Source organism: Chinchilla lanigera, unplaced genomic scaffold, assembly GCF_000276665.1.
Source record: "Chinchilla lanigera isolate Chin_1 unplaced genomic scaffold, ChiLan1.0 scaffold00028, whole genome shotgun sequence".
Classification (NCBI taxonomy): Eukaryota; Metazoa; Chordata; class Mammalia; order Rodentia; family Chinchillidae; genus Chinchilla; species Chinchilla lanigera.
Genome location: NW_004955429.1, coordinates 8,964,600 through 8,980,871, shown reverse-complemented (window position 1 = coordinate 8,980,871; position 16,272 = coordinate 8,964,600). Strand labels below are relative to the sequence as shown.

General features: G+C 34.6%; 1 protein-coding gene across 1 annotated transcript in view; it reads left to right on the top strand.

Annotated features, from left to right (window-relative positions):
* Malrd1 (MAM and LDL receptor class A domain containing 1) overlaps positions 1 to 16,272 on the top strand; it is a 600,954-nt gene that overhangs the window by 254,795 nt on the left and 329,887 nt on the right. Inside the window, exons 22-24 of the mRNA XM_005387237.2 lie at positions 4,554 to 4,710; positions 9,121 to 9,231; positions 13,686 to 13,899. Coding sequence (XP_005387294.2) covers positions 4,554 to 4,710; positions 9,121 to 9,231; positions 13,686 to 13,899 — 482 coding nt within the window. The remainder of the gene's footprint in view (positions 1 to 4,553; positions 4,711 to 9,120; positions 9,232 to 13,685; positions 13,900 to 16,272) is intronic.

Here is a 16,272-nt window from a genome sequence, read left to right as displayed (position 1 = left end):
TGCTGTCACTGTTTGAAAGAGGGACATACAGAGCCCAGATCTGTGCTGATGACCCCAGCAAGCCAGCAGTAGAATTATGGTGGTGGTAAATATTCCCAGCATACCTGGGACTTTAGTTCTACTGGTGTTCAGGCTACTTCTGCTTTCTGGCTATAATACTAGAACCCAAAGTTTTTAGCCTGCAACACTCTGAGTGACTCCTGCTAGTTTGAACTGGGATCTCTGCTGGCTTGAACTGGGCTCCCTGACTTCCTGCTGGCTTTAACTTGGTTGTACTTCACCCAGACACAGGGATCCACTACACTGAGACATTCTGCAGCTGCTGAGTTCTGATTTCTGCTGGCTACTTTCCAAAATGGGTACTGGCCAGTAACTTCCCTGGGGTGTGTCTGAACCAGAGTAACTCACCAGCCATTGCAGACTGCAGCATCCATTGCTTCGTCCCACTGGTGCATTTCTCCATGGGGGCCTCTGGGGCTGTCAGTATTGACCATGCCTCTGTAGGTTCGAACTGCCCCTCCCATACTATGAGGCAGGGATCAGCGGAAAAGCACTGCTTCTCACCTCCTTGCTCCGCATTGTGGCCCCTTCTTTCTTTTCCCTGTAGGTCTTACTTCTCCCTTCAAATCCTTGCTCAGTCCTGGAGATCCCCTTCTTTCCTCTTTCTCTTCCTCAGATTGCTGTATGCCAGCATCTGGATTCCAAATATCAGAGAGGCTTTTTCTCTGCTTCCCACCACACCTTTCCAGAAGTCCTTACTGTATCTTTTCATTAGTTTGGGAAGAACTGATCTATTGAAAATCGCAAGTTCTATAGTTCATATCCAGTGTTATCCTAGTGTCAGAATGTACTGCCACAGAAGAACAGATTAAACACAGAAGAACAGATTTTCACCTACTCCCATTTCTAGAGGGAGGCAGAGCCAAAACTATGGAGAGATTACAATGACATATAGATGCAGTTTAGTCCTAATCAGAATACCAACAGTATACTTTACAGAACTGGGGAAAATAATCCTAACATTTATATGGAACCAGAAGAGACACAGAATACCAAAAGCAATTTTTGACAAGAAAAGCAAATCAGGAGGCGTTAAACTACCAGACTTCAAACTATAACACAAAGCAATATGATAAAAATGGCATGGTACTAGAACAAAAACACATATGTAGCTCAGTACAGCAGAATACAAGATACAAAATTTTCCCCAGATACATTGAGCTATTTGATCTTTGACAAAGAAGCCAAAGGCATACATTGGAGGAAAGATAGCCTCTTCAACAAGTGGTGTTGGGAAAACTTATTATCAGTTTGCAAAAGATTGAAATTAGACCCAAATCTCCCACCATGTACTAAATTAAGATTAAAATGGATCATTAATCTAAACAATAAAACAGAAACATTAAACTTACTGGAAGATAAAATAGGTAAAACTTGAGGACATGTAAGAAAAAGATTTAAGAAAAGATTTTCTAAACCGAACCTCAATTGCACAAGAAATAGCAGCAACAATCAACAAATGGCATTATATCATGCTACAAAGCTTCTTTACAGCACAAGAGGCAATACATAAAACAAAGAGACAACCTATACAATGGGAAAAAATTTTTACGAGCTACTCTTTAGAGAGAGGACTAATATCTAGAATACATAAAGAACTCAAAAAAAATTTCAACTGCCAAACATTAGAGACCCAGTCAAGAAATGAACAGATACTTCACAGAGGAAGAAATACAAATGGCTAACAAATATTTGAAAAATATTCAACATCTATCCATTCGGGAGATGCAAAATAAAATAGCACTAAGATTCCATCTTACTCCAGAAAGAATGGCAATCATCAGTAAATCAAAAAATAACAAATTCTGCTGAGGCTGTGGTGAAAAAGGAACTTCCCTTCATTGTTGGTGGGAATGTAACCTACAGCTATTATGGAAATCAGTATGGTGATTTCTCAAAGAACTAAAATTAGAAATTTCATATGACCTAGCTTCCCTCTTCTAGATATTTTCCTCAAAGAGTTTAAGACATCACACTACAGTGATCCACGTATACCAGTGTTTACAGGAGACAAGTCATAGTAGTGAAATCCTGTATACCCATCAACAGATGGTTGAGTAAAGAAATGTGGTGTGTATATATAATGGAATACTACTCGACTGTAATGAGGAGAAACGAGCTATTTCTAGGAAAATGGATGCACCTAGAAAATGTAATGTTGAGTGAAATAAATCTGACACACAGACTTAAGTACTATATGATATCTTTCATCTGAGTAACAAAAAACACAAAGTAAGAGAAAAGTAAGGAAAAGATAGATTGAGACAAGGGCATAGCTCTCTTACAGATAGGTAAGTGTCTAGAGGAGCAGGGGTTGAGGGGCAGGGGATGGAGAAATGAATACAGTGAAGATGTGCCAGGTACAATGTCCTAGTAGGCCTCATGGATGTGGACATCACATGCCATAAATATCAACTAAGATTAACATCAACTAGAATGGAAAAGGGTAAAAGAGAACTAGAGGAGGTGGGAGGAAACAGGGAGGGAAGGAGATAAAAAGAGAGTGCTGAAGGGCTGTAGTACATACCTGGGCCAACTCCCCTATTTGATTTTAGAATGCATTTCCTACAAACATGTACTAATAAAATTCAAAAAGAATGGCATATTAAATATTATTATTCTATCTTAAATCCATAAGGAAGGCATTAACAAGTTTTAAGAGGTAGATTTGGGGGTCACAGTACAATCCATTTTCATTTTTAAAAGACTTTTAAGTGTCATACAAAGAATAAAATGAGTCAAGAGTAGGGCTGGGGATTTAGCTCAGCGGCAAAGCGCCTGCCTGGCAAGCGCAAGGTCATGAGTTCGGTTCCTGGTACCGGAAAAAAAACAAAAACAAACAAACAAACGAAAAAAATGAGTCAAGAGTAGAAGTGGGAAATAAAGAGGCTAATTATTCTAGGAAAGAGATGACTCAAATTTAGCTTCAAGTGGAGCATTACAATTGTGTGGGAAGGACAATTCAAGCTACATGTTAGATGTAGATCCCAACACTTTCATGATCAAATGTTATAAAATTGCAATAAGCTCAGCAATTGCATGAAGATTTACAAGTTAAGTACATCATACACATAGAGAAATCTCCAAGTTTTTCCTCTCTATTGCTTTTATATATCTGAATGGATAGGTCTATGCACCTTTGTCCTTGATATCCATAGGACACTGTGATATTAAACATACATAAAAGGGACAAAGATGAGAATGCTCTTGCATTAACAAATAATTAATAATCTTGACAGATTAATATCCTGCCTCTTCAAAATTATCTTAACCGAGGCCCTCTGGTTTGGAGTGCAGTGAAATCTTTATTTCATTAACAGTAACTGGTGACATCAACATGGCTTACAGCTACCGATAACTTTATATCTGAAGTGGGCTGGGTACTGTGTTAGATGCTCCACATATTTTAATCCTAATTCTTGGTAAGGGCATGTAAGAACTACCTATTTTATAAAATGTGGAAACTGATATGTTCAGAGAAGTTCAATGCTCTGCTGAAAGTTGCCCAACTAGTAAACCATCAAGCCTGTCAACACTTTTGCTGACAATTATATTGCTAGTGCCTTGCACAACTACTGGCAAGTCTGGCACGACTGAGCACTCAATAAATATGTGATGGCTGAGTGAACACATCTCCCTCCTTTTCTGTTTATTTGCTGTTAATAATTTGTATTTCTTTTTTCATAAAATACTGTGGTGAAATTTCAAAATGAAATGGTTTTAGTACATAGCTAGGTTAAACTCTCTAAGAACTATGTAACTAGGATTTAAAGTGGCAAGAAATGAAATTAAACAAAGAATGCCACCCTCGAAAGGTGAAGAATTACTTCTGTAGTGTTTGAAAATCTGTTTATAATCTAGCATGCCTCTAATGCTTTATTATCTCTGTTTTGATTGATAATGTAGGTACTTTTGCAGTAACATTACACAGACGTTTAATTGTGTCCATCTTTGTTTTTCTTTTTTAATGTGGAGCTAGGAAAGAAAAGACACACCTTAATATGTTCTGCTAGTCTGTTAAAATATGTTAAGTGAAACTGAACTAAATTAGAATAAATTTGAAGTGAAAGCCTTTTAGATCTATGAGGTGAACAGATTTTGTTTCTGTTTCTTTGCTCTGTTCATTCATGTTATTTTCTTCTCCCTGTGCCTCTTCTAGAAATATGTAGTGCGCTTTTTATCCTCATGAAAATAATCTCTAAAAGCTCATCAGGATATTTGTAATATCATTATTTAAAAGAAAAGATCAGTCGTATTATTATAGATTTGATCATTTGGCCTGAGCCATAATTGTGCCAATGGGTTTTACTGCAAGAACCATGAATTCAAGATCAAAATGACAGAACTATTTTGATGAAAGTTATAAACCATAATTCTCCTACCAAACATTATACTTTTAGGAAAAATTATAGAGTGATAAAGTATGGTCAGTAACCAACTATGTTATGTTTCATGGTTTTCTTCATTTTTTATCCAATACACTCTTTCCCCAGAAACACCACAGAAGGCTGGTATCTGTATGCTGATAGTTCAAATGGGAAATTTGGTGACATTGCTGACCTCTTCACTCCCGTCATTTCACTCACGGGACCAAAATGTACCTTGGTCTTCTGGACTTATATGAATGGTGCCACAGTGGGTTCGCTCCAGGTAATGCTTAGGATACAGTGTTTTCTGAATTTTCTATGTAAAAATGCAAGATACATACTGTAGTGTCATTAAAACACAGTTTCTTAAAAAATGAAAATGGACATTTACCAACACCTCACTGGTTTTATAATGATATAATTGACAGGAAGCTTTAGTAAAATTTCACATTAGTAGCATGTGGGTACTTTCAGTTCCTGTTTAATGTTGCTATTATGTCCAGTCTGATGTTATAGCTTCACTGTAATGACATCTTACACTAGAAACTTACCATGTAAGTTTCAGTATCAATGTGCTGAAAATAACCCCATCCAATGAATATATTTGCTTTGCTGATATTCGCATGTATAGTCTTATCTTTGATACTACTACTGCTATATTTTCCAGTAGTGTTTTTCAGATTATTTCCTGCAGAAAAAAAGTGATAACTGTTTCAAACTCACAAAGCATTACACAAATAGGGGAGGAAACTCCATCGAATGTACCCTGTACTCAGGAATACTTTATCTAAAGAATTGTCTCAGTGATGTCCCTTATTGCAGAAAATGCTATACATTGCACCAAGGTGTTTTATTCTAGTTCCTTTCAAATGAATAATTCTTTACTGTTCCTTAGACTTTTATTACCTTGATATTTTAAAAACTTATAGCTAAGTCATTTTGTAAAATGTCCCTCTAGATAGATTTGCTCGATACATTTTTATACTGATATCACCAAAATTATGTTGTTTTATATTACATCTCACTCATCCATGATATCTGTCAGATCCATTACTTCTGTTTCCTGTATCAGTAAACATTTGTTGAGGAGATATTTAAGGCTACGTTAAAAATCCTGATCTTGATGCGATATTAATCACCAATTTTGAGCTTCATTAGTTTTGTGCCTGAATTAAATTTACTGTGATGATTGCCTAATTATGTTTTTTTAACACATTTATTTTAAAAATATATAATTATGTTATATTTTTGGCATTGCATTTTCTTTTTTTTAAATTTTGATTAATTTTATTGGTATATTCTAGATATACATAATGATCACATTCATCAGAGGAAGTTTGTACCTGTGCATGGTATATCCTGATTCTTCTTTTTTCTGTCCTCTCCCTTCAACCCCTCTTCCCTTCATTATTTTTTCCCCTTCATTATTTACAAAAACTTTGTTTCCATTTTATTCCTTCTATTTTCTTTTTTCTCTTTTCCTTCGTTCCTTTCCCCTTACCCAATACCTTTTCAGTTTCTCACACCAGAGAAACAATTTTAAGCATATTTGTCTGATTTCTTTCACTTGAGAGTACGGACTCTTTTTTTTCTCCCTCAGACCCCCAGTTCCACTTTCTTATGAACAATTTCTTCCTGTTTCACAGTATCTTTTACAAACTTTGGTCCTTATTTACATACTTGGTATCTCACACCAGAGAAATGATGTGATATTTACAGGTGTGTCCATTTTATTTCACTGAAGAGTATGCTCTCAAGGTGCATCCATTTACCTAGAAATGTCTCAAGTTTATTCTTTCTTATGCCTAAGTACTACTCCATTTAATTAAAAAACACATCCTTTTATCCATTTCTCTGTCGAGAGGCATTTGGGCTGTTTCCAAGCTTTATTTTATTTCCTTTTACAATCTATTTTATAGGAAACCATTATAATCTCTGTACTCACTTGTTTACTCATTATTTTATATTGGAAGGAGTCCCTATTTTGTTGAGTGTTTTATAATCTGTTACCACTTGGTCCTTGGATCTTCTCAAATTTGGTCACAAGGGTCCTGCTAAACTGATCTCTCTGTGTCATGAAGAAGCCTCATCATTCTCTGAGAATTTTTTTCCTTTCTGGCTAACATGCTCTAAACTCATTTTTATCCTGCCATGTCTCTGGGATTAGCTATTTTGGTTTATTTCTGGTTTATTTTGGAAGCACCAGATACACAAGCAAAGCAGAGAGGGGTTCTAGAGTATTCACCTAGACCACATGTTCTGTCTTCTTCTACTGCAGGGATAGAGAACAGTCCGTAAGTTTTGTTAGAAATGTACACAGACACATTGCTTACACAGAGGAAGCCAACTCAATGTACCATCTCCATTCATACTGTTCTGTAGCATATGTGTGGCTTTTCAGGTAGCTTTGTCTGAAAAATAAATCCACAAATTCCAGCATTTCTGACCAAGAGTGGTTTAGACCAAAGATATCTATAGAAGCAAGCTGTAAAGATTTTCCTCTCAAAATCCATTAGTTTCACAAAGAAGTCTGAGTTTAGCAGATTTGTAACAAGCTTAGAGCTTCGTTACCTGCCTTGTTTCCTCATTAAAGAGAGGGAAGTGGATTGGACACTAGATGTTTACCTACTAATTTCTCTACAACTTTTTCTTGATCAATTTTAATATTGACCATTTCCCCCTCCCATTTTATTGTTATTTTGTTCTAAAATTTTAATGGTAACTAGAAATACTTTTTTCTAAACAAATTTTAGATAAACACATGTTAAGAATGTTGTTAGTAGTTTTTTTTTTAAATGAAGGTATTAGTTATCAATTTTGGAAGAACTATTGTCTTTCTGAGACTTCTTACCAAGATTAGTTTGGAAGTATATTTGTATACCAATACATCTAAAAGTATCCAGAGAGTCTCGTGGTTGGATATTATACAGTTTTTGTTACATATTGACTTTTCAAAAGTAGGTTTAGGAGAATAATGAATACAATGTACCACAGGGTTTTTATTAGTAAAATGAGAACTACTTATCTGCTGTAATTTTTGGTTGAGATTAACGTTCTGAAATACACTTTCATCTTTTGAGAAAAATATATTGAATTTATAGATGAAGGTTCCAAGGTAACAATACAATTTTGTAAGCAACTAATCATTTAATAATTAAAACATATAATACATATAATCTTTAACAAATAAAGTATTAATAAAGATTAATACATATAATCTTTATTTCTGTTCATGGTTGAACAAAACCACGTTGAACTTATTATTAGTATGCTTATTGAACACATTTTCCTCAGTTTGTGCTAAGGTGGTATTCATACAAGATGTTCTTTTTCTTGTACATTCTTTTCAGTATTCTTCAAATATTTTACTGTGTTGGTAGAAAATTATATTTTCTTGACTTTGGCAATATATTGAGTGTTTTAATTTTATAATCCAAGAATTGCACGATATTGTCCTAGAAGCATATTAGTCAGAAAACACTAGTCGTGTAAAAATAAATTCCCAAAACTTTTACTTTAAAAAGGTAATGATATTATTGAAAGGTTTTACAAACCATATTTGAAGAAGTCTTTGGTTTGATAGAGTATACTTTTTACACAGCAATATTGTGAAGTACATTAGCTGTCTTTGGAAAGTATTCTAACATGTGAAACTATTCTGCTCTTCCTTACAGTCATCCTCTTGCTGACTTATCTTGTGTCATTCTAAAAGAAGGGCCATGATAATTTGTTCAATGAGACTCTTCCAATCTCCTGTAGAGTTACAGTATAGTACTTTGTCTGGCACCTTTTTATCATGATAATAAACACTTAAGGCAATGAACTTATAAAGAGAAATTATTTATTTTGCCTCATGGTTTTGGGAGTTCATGGTTGGTTGGCCTCATCGGCTTTTGACCTAAGGAGAGGCATCACATTATAGAAGAAGGGTCTGCCAGAGCAGTACTGCATACTTCCTGGTTCATAGGTCAAGGAATGGAGAGAGGATGAGGCTGGGTTCTCCAATCCTCTTCAGGGTCTTGAACCCAATGACCTAAGACTTCCATTAAACTCCACCTTGTAACAGTTTCCCAATCAAACCACCCTTGGGGCCATGTCTTTACCAAATGGAGCTTTGAGGGCTATTTCTAAGTATTGAAACTATACCCAAAACTGAATAGAATTTGCTGGTTTTAAGGCTGTTGGTCTGGAGGTTATTACACCATGAATGGATACCCTTCATAACACCCATCTCCACTGTTACAATTTTATGGGCTTACTTTGTACCACTACTGCCCCTCTAAAACCAAGCCATTAAGAAAAGTCATTCTCAAGACAGTGTTTTAGTAATTTCATGATTTGGATTGAATCACATGTATATTATTTAATATATAAAATACAAAGTATTACTGCTGCCATATTTTTATAAAGCTAATGTAGTTCAATCTTAATAAATGGTGCCCAGATACCATAAGGAGTGATTCACAAATGTTCATTTACACCCAAACTATGCGAAGCTTTTGAGGTGCCGAAGCCCATGGTGCTGTACTTTTGTAGTAGCAAACAAAGATATCTAATGGATAATGTCTCATCTTTTCTCTCAGGGACTTCCTGTACATATTAAAAAAATTAAGAATCACTGCATACATTCTACATTTTAAATATACATCAAGACAAAATATTTCAACATCTACTACTTGATTTATCCCTACAGGTACTCATCAAGAAAGGCAATGTGACTTCTAAAGTGTGGGCTCAAACTGGACAGCAAGGTGCACAGTGGAGAAAAGTAGAAGTATTTTTAGGCATTCACTCCTATACACAGGTTTGTTACCCAAGTGGCTATATGAAGGAGTTTTATTACTTCTTCATACTGTTGTTTCCTCTACTCAAAATCTTCATTTCCTCTTTCTCCCAATTTAATATATTGTATGAATGCATAACACTTAACACTCCATGTGGCCTTTTCCACAAGGAATCTGCAATGTTACAAAGCCCTAACTTCATCTAGTTAGACAGCTATTCTTCTAGAAACATTTAATTTGAACGATAACCTTCCTCTGTTCCCTACAACTCCTTCCTTGATTTTGCAGATATATGCTTGGATACTATAACAAACTATGTCACATATGATTTAAGGGCACTGTTTTGAAACTACGTTATATGATTGAAACTTAAGGTAGGTAATAGAGTTTTGTAATTCCAAATAATGTGAGGCACTATTGTGATTCTTACAAATTGCAATGGTATTAAGAAGTTAATGCCAATGATCTCTAATAATTAAAGTAAATTTCAAGTAGTGCATGGATCCAGATATTTAAGCTGAAAATAATTAGTTGCCAAGCTATTTATTATAAATTTTACTTTTCATGGATTATCAAGAAAGTTAGAAGTTTATTTTGAAGATGAAGCATAACTGTTAAGTGTTTTCCTGAAAGAGGTAAAGATATATTATTACACTGATACATGCCCCATGTATATAGCAGCACACTTCATAATAGTTAAATATTGGAATCTGCTCATGTTGCCATCAACATAGGAATGAATAAAGAAGATGTGGTATTTATACACAATAGAGTACTAATGTGACATAAAAAATGATAAATTTGAGTCATAGGGAGGAAAATGAATGCATCTTGATTAAATGCACAGGCTTAATTATCTCATGGTTTCTCTTATATGATAAACTCAAAGTTTAAATAATTTAAAGAGCAAAATAAAAAAAAGAGATAATAGGATACAGGAAGACAGATCTTTTGGAAATGGAAGGAGATTAAGAGATTGAGGAAGGGAGAGTGGGGGAATGGGAAATGGAAAGAATTATGATGTGTTATGCGCATTAAACAACTCGACATGAGGTAAGGAATGATTATCTACTGAAAGGATGCGCTGATAAAAATAAAAGAGAGGAATTATATAAAAAAGACATTCAGATTTTGAGAATCAGTGTAAGGACCCAGAACCTTTATATAGGTGTTTTTTTTTGTTTGTTTGTTTTGTTTTTAAATTTTAAGTATCTGAAACAATTCCGTGAATCTAGCACTACTTGTCTTTAGACAGAAGGAATGCGACCCTTGACAAATACTGCACTGCATTTCTGCTCTTGTGTCTGTGCAGCACAGGTAGCCAAGTTGGCTGGCAGTGTTCAGTAAATATGTGTTTTCTCTGACAATTCAGCCCCTTTCCACTTCAATGGAAGCGCAGACTGAATACACTTATCTTTATACCCCGACACAGCATTGTGCCCAATTTCTTGTGATGATCTGTATAATAGATCCCATACCATTTTCCTCTTACTGGAATATCTGGTTTTCTTTTGGAACATTTGTGGAAAACTTAGGATATGGATAAACAGTGCAACCTAAATTAACAAAGATTGGGTAGCAATTTAATGGTCTTGGACATTCTGAAATTTATTATTAAAGGATTCCAGCTGTTCACTCTCCATGATCTTGAAACTTCTGCTGGAAGAATCCTCAGCAAGAATATGTAGGAGGTTCTGCTGCTACTAGACACATAATTTCATCCCAGGCAATTAGTTCTTAACTAGTTCTAGGCCCATAGAATATTTATGTGATAAAATTATGCTCAAAGTAATATTACAGTGTTTTATGGTTTGTGTCTGTGTGTCCCCCCAAAGCCTCATGCAGTCATGGGGCAGGCTCTTAGAGTTTGATTGATTATGGGTGTGAGAGCTACACCCACACCCCCCCTGGGGTGGATGTTTTGCTTTTTTAGGGGGGGGGAGGGGGTTTTTTGGGGCCTTTCTTCCTTTTAGTGCTTGCTGCTTTTGCTGTGTTCTGCCGCCATGAGCTGTAGTTCTCTGCCATGTGCCACTCTGCCTTGTAACCTGCCAAGTATGGACTAAAACCTCCACAAACTGTAAGCGAAATACACCTTTCCTTCCTTAATTTTGGGCCTCAGGTATTTTGTCCCAGCAACAAGAGAAAAGTAACCAAGACACAGTGTATTTTAGCAAGCAAAATCCATTAGTGTGCTTTTCAAAATCTCTAACTTTTTACATATTAAAATTTTACTACAGAGGTGTACACTCATGTCATTTGAATCTTAAAGTCAAATTTTGATGGCTTGTGAATATTTATCTTTTCATGTGGCTTACTCATTCATTCAGTAAAACTCCTTGACCATCCATTATGTGCAAAAGATGTCACACTGTGTAGAAGCCACTGGATGCTCATGTTTCCGTTCTTATAATTGACTCCCTTGGCCTTATAAAGATGACTACCTGCAGTACTTGAGTAAAACTGTAAGGTACTTTTAGAAATTGCATTCTGCAAAAGCCCTGGGAAGTTGCATTATTTTATTTGGAAGTCCTCAAATTTAAACAAGATCATTAATCCATAAACATTTTAACTAAGTATTTTTTCTATGAGTTTTGAATTATTTATTTGTTTACTGTTGATAATAATCCTATGAAACACATACCATTACAAGTTAATTTCCATTCTGTAGATTATAGTACAGAAATGCCTGAGAGTTAGGAAATTTGTTCTCATTATGTAATTAACAAATGTCCAAGAGAGACTTTTAACCCAAGCAGGTCATCTACACTTCAACTTTTATGCTATACTGTCCCCCAACTATTATTGAAGTTTTTGACCTAGATGTCATTTTGCCTGAATAAACATTGTAGTGTAATTGCTTCTTTTCTTGAGAATGTTCTGTCATACATTCTATAGTACCATTTGTACAATTCTAACAACATTTCTTAGAGCATTGATAAATAATAATTTAATCATTTAAAACATGACTGATTAAATGAGATTGCCTTGGTAGAAAGCCAGGTGAACAAGTACTTGGTGAAGCACTCATTTTCTGAGTTCTTTTTATAAAGTATTGTATCACATATATAAATATTTAGACTATCCAGATAATAGTGTATCTTTTCTCATATCAGTATTGTTCCAGTACTTAATTTCCCTTGTAAGAAAATTGTAGTTCCTATTATTCTTTCTGCTTTCACTTCTTTGTAATGACTTCCAAGCTCTTCTTTTACTTTATAAATTTATTTTTCTGTTTTTCTCATCTGCTGTGATGAACAAATTATTTTCTGTTATGTAAATTCAATATTCACATAATTTCCTTTTGATAATGTAGAAGGCTTTATGATTTCAGTTATTCTATCTTTGAATAGATCTAAATTCATACACTAATATTAAAAACATATCTCATTTTAAGAAAAATCTATAACCACTTCTTTCAACCAAAATAATTGTTTAGCATTTGTTAAAATGTGGTTAGGAGATTGGTAATGGGATTTTGTTCTGAATGACAATGGCAAATCTTTACACTTCCTTACTTCCTCTCTAGTTATACTAAATTTGCTTCAAAATTGTTCTTACGTTAACACATAGGTATTTGCTTTGCAGTGAAATTCAATAGAAACACTGCATCAATTTCCCTTGCAAATCTGAAAAGAAACAACTGATGACTTTATGTTCTATGAAACAGTGTTCACTGCTATTCCAAGCAATGGTATTGTTATAAATGTTCTGAAAATTTTAGTGTCTCCTGTTTTGTTTTTTTATCACTACTGATCTACTAAAGTCTACCTAAGTTAGGAATCATTGTTAAACAATAGAGTACATGAAGCTTCTATCCACTCCAGGCATTAATCAAAGGCAAATGGGGGCCGGGGATTTAGCTCAGCAGCAAGGTCGTGAGTTCGGTTCCCGGTACCGGAGAAAAACCAAAAACCAAAAAAAAAAAAAAAAATCAAAGGCAAATGAAAATCATTTCGATTCCAAAAATGTGGCCAACTAAAAACAACCTGAGAAACCCAGCAAACAAATAAACTCATGATATTGAAGTCTGATGGTTTAACTTTCAAATTATTAGGGTGGACAGATAGGAGCAAAGGCAAAAATTGAACAGCCTAATGGATGTACTCATACCTTCTCTTTCTTAGTACATTAAGTCCACAAATGGGCCCCCTGCTTCCATGGGTGACGAGACTCAGAAACGGGCAGGTCTTGTTTGAGATTTGAGAGCTGATAGAGGCAGCAGTAGTGAGTTGGTGACTCCTACCAATTTTCAAGGCTGTCTATTCTCCACATCTAGATATGAGGCACAGAGTTGCTGCTCTCACCTTCTAAGTATTAAGGAAGTAGAGATCTTTAATAAGCCTCATGTTTCTAGGGTCACCTTTATTGTGGAGGCTTTTATTATTGGAGTGATATGTGATGTTTGCCCCTTGTTGCTTAATGGATATCTTCAACTCTAACTGGATTTTCTTATTCTGTTTTGTATGTTTTTTAGATTGTCTTGAGAGCAAAACGTGGTGTCAGTTACATAGGCGATATAACAGTGGATGATATTTCCTTTCAAGACTGCTCCCCCTTGCTTAGCCCAGACAGAAAGTGTACTTCTCAAGAATTCTCCTGCGCTAACAAGCACTGCATTCCAGGGGACAAGCTGTGTGATTTTGTGAATGACTGTGCTGATAACTCGGATGAGACGGCTTTCATTTGTAGTAAGTGAAAGTATCCCATGTCCTTACTTAGGCCTTTACTTCCCACAATTCACACAGATGATGTGTTTGGTGTTGCCAGACCTAGTACTGGTACATGGCAGTAGCAGATTCAGCAAAGGTAATTTAACTATTTAAATGCAGTATATTCTCCATTTCAATACTTAAGTACTACAGTTTGCTTAAAACCAATCTGGCTTTCTTGTGTATGTAAGAAGTGATCGGAGTCAAGTTGGAAAACCGGCATTTTCAAAGAAAGACAGAATGGTGACAAATCTGTACCTCATAAACAAAATTTGGAAAGAAGGAGCAACTTCTATTAGTCAATTCATTCAGGGCTGGTGAAACTCTACACTTTGAGGCATTTCACAGTTGTCATTTTTTTGGTTTAAATTATCAGATGTGATAAGTTGAGAAACATTACTCTGCAAATATATAAAATAGGCACAGTGATCTCCCAGTACAGATACTGATCAGCCATGTAAAATGATCACTGGAGATCAGGTCATAATAAACAAGAATTATAAAAATATCCTTAGCTAAATGGGCCATACATGTTCATTCATGTAAGCCTGTAAAATCTGGCAACACAGTCCAACTTCTGCCTCATTTGATCACAAATGACAAGAACAGAAATGGTCAACAATAAAGTTGACAAGTTATTCCACTATTACTTAGTAATAATTTCTGAGCAGGAAGATTGAATTCTGTATTATTTGCTTTTGGAAACCAAACCTGGAATACGAAAGATAACTTCAGTATAATAAGATCTCATATTTTAATAGGGGTTATAACTTTTAAACCCCTTTCATTTACTAATTTCTTGATCTTCAGAAAGCCTTCACAGGTATGCAGGGAAGATACGATTAGGGTTTTAATGGATGAAGCTACCAACACAAGTGAATCAGATTTGGGGGAAGTTTATCAAGTTGTGTACTAACAGGCTTGGGACTAGTGGCCAGGTACTTTGATTTATGATCCATTGCTCTACCCAAGCACTATACTCCTATATAAAACATAATCTTTTAAAAAATAATAAATATATAAGTTCTGCAAACATCACATAGGTATTTGTTCCTTGAGTTGTGGAAACTTTTTCTTATAATATACATTTTTTTCATGTGTCAACTAAGGAAAAATACTTGGCTTACCTTGAATTCTGTGCTTAATAATTCATCTTTACCTTTGAATACTTCCTGCTAAATTCTAATTAATTTTTGCCTGAAATGTCTTTATGGTTTCTTCATTGTCATTTTGATTTTAATATCACACAGATCTATCAAGTTATCTGTTAAATAGAACAGATATTACATTTTTGAATTTTTTGCAATGTTTCCAATTTATCTATTTCTTAGACATGCACTTTAACATTTTGGTATCTAAAATATCCACTTATTTATGGCTAACTTTTTAGTGGCTTTAATTAAGACTAAAATTGTGAATATTTTTAGGAATTTCTGTGTTTGGGAAGCATTTTAATGTTCCATGGGTGTTGAAATATATTGAATAGTTCTTGTTGGGAAAATTATTTATGTGAACTATGAAGACCGAATTAATCATAAGCCTTTGGAAGGTAACATGTATCAGAAAGTGCTTTTGAATGAGCTGGTGTTTACTAAATAACTTTTAAGATTTTAGTGGACCTACTCATTTCAGCAACAATGGAGCAAGAAAGTTGAATGATTTCCAGGTAATACATAGGCAAACTTGTTCAACTGTTTATAATAAATTGAAAAATTAGAAGAAATTGAAAAGTAACATGCAGTTTTACATTGGATCTCATTATATAAAGAATGATTTCTTTTTACATATCATTGCTAACTTTTTATTATGTATTTAAAAATTCAACTGTGTTCCCAGTCTACTGGTCTTAAATGTTATGTTTTAATTATAGAGGGGCTAGAATTTGCTACAGGAATTATGAGTGGTGTTATTATCCTGCTTGTGCCATAAACTTTGATGTTCTAATTAGACCCAGAAGAATAGTAAGAAAAAATTAAAAGAATCACCATAGTAACAGATTTCAGAAGTTTGGCTGGCAACTAACCAAGTATTTGGGTTTAAAGCCTACTTCTTTTTGAAATTCTAAGTGGAAGTTAAACATCTAAAATAACTAGGGAAAACTTCTGCAATATGCTGAGGTAGAAATGAACCATCTAGAAATAACACAAAGGATTTTAAAAGATCAACTCTTTTTAAAGACATAGATCCTATCTATGGAAAATAAATAGTCAATTATAATAGAAAAGTACCAGTTTTAATTTTCCATAGACTTTGAAATCAAATCCAGCAGACAAAATGGAAGTTCTGTTTGTAACATTCTTAAATATAAGAAACAGTGAAGGTGCTTTGTGTATGTAAGAAGCACAAAATCTC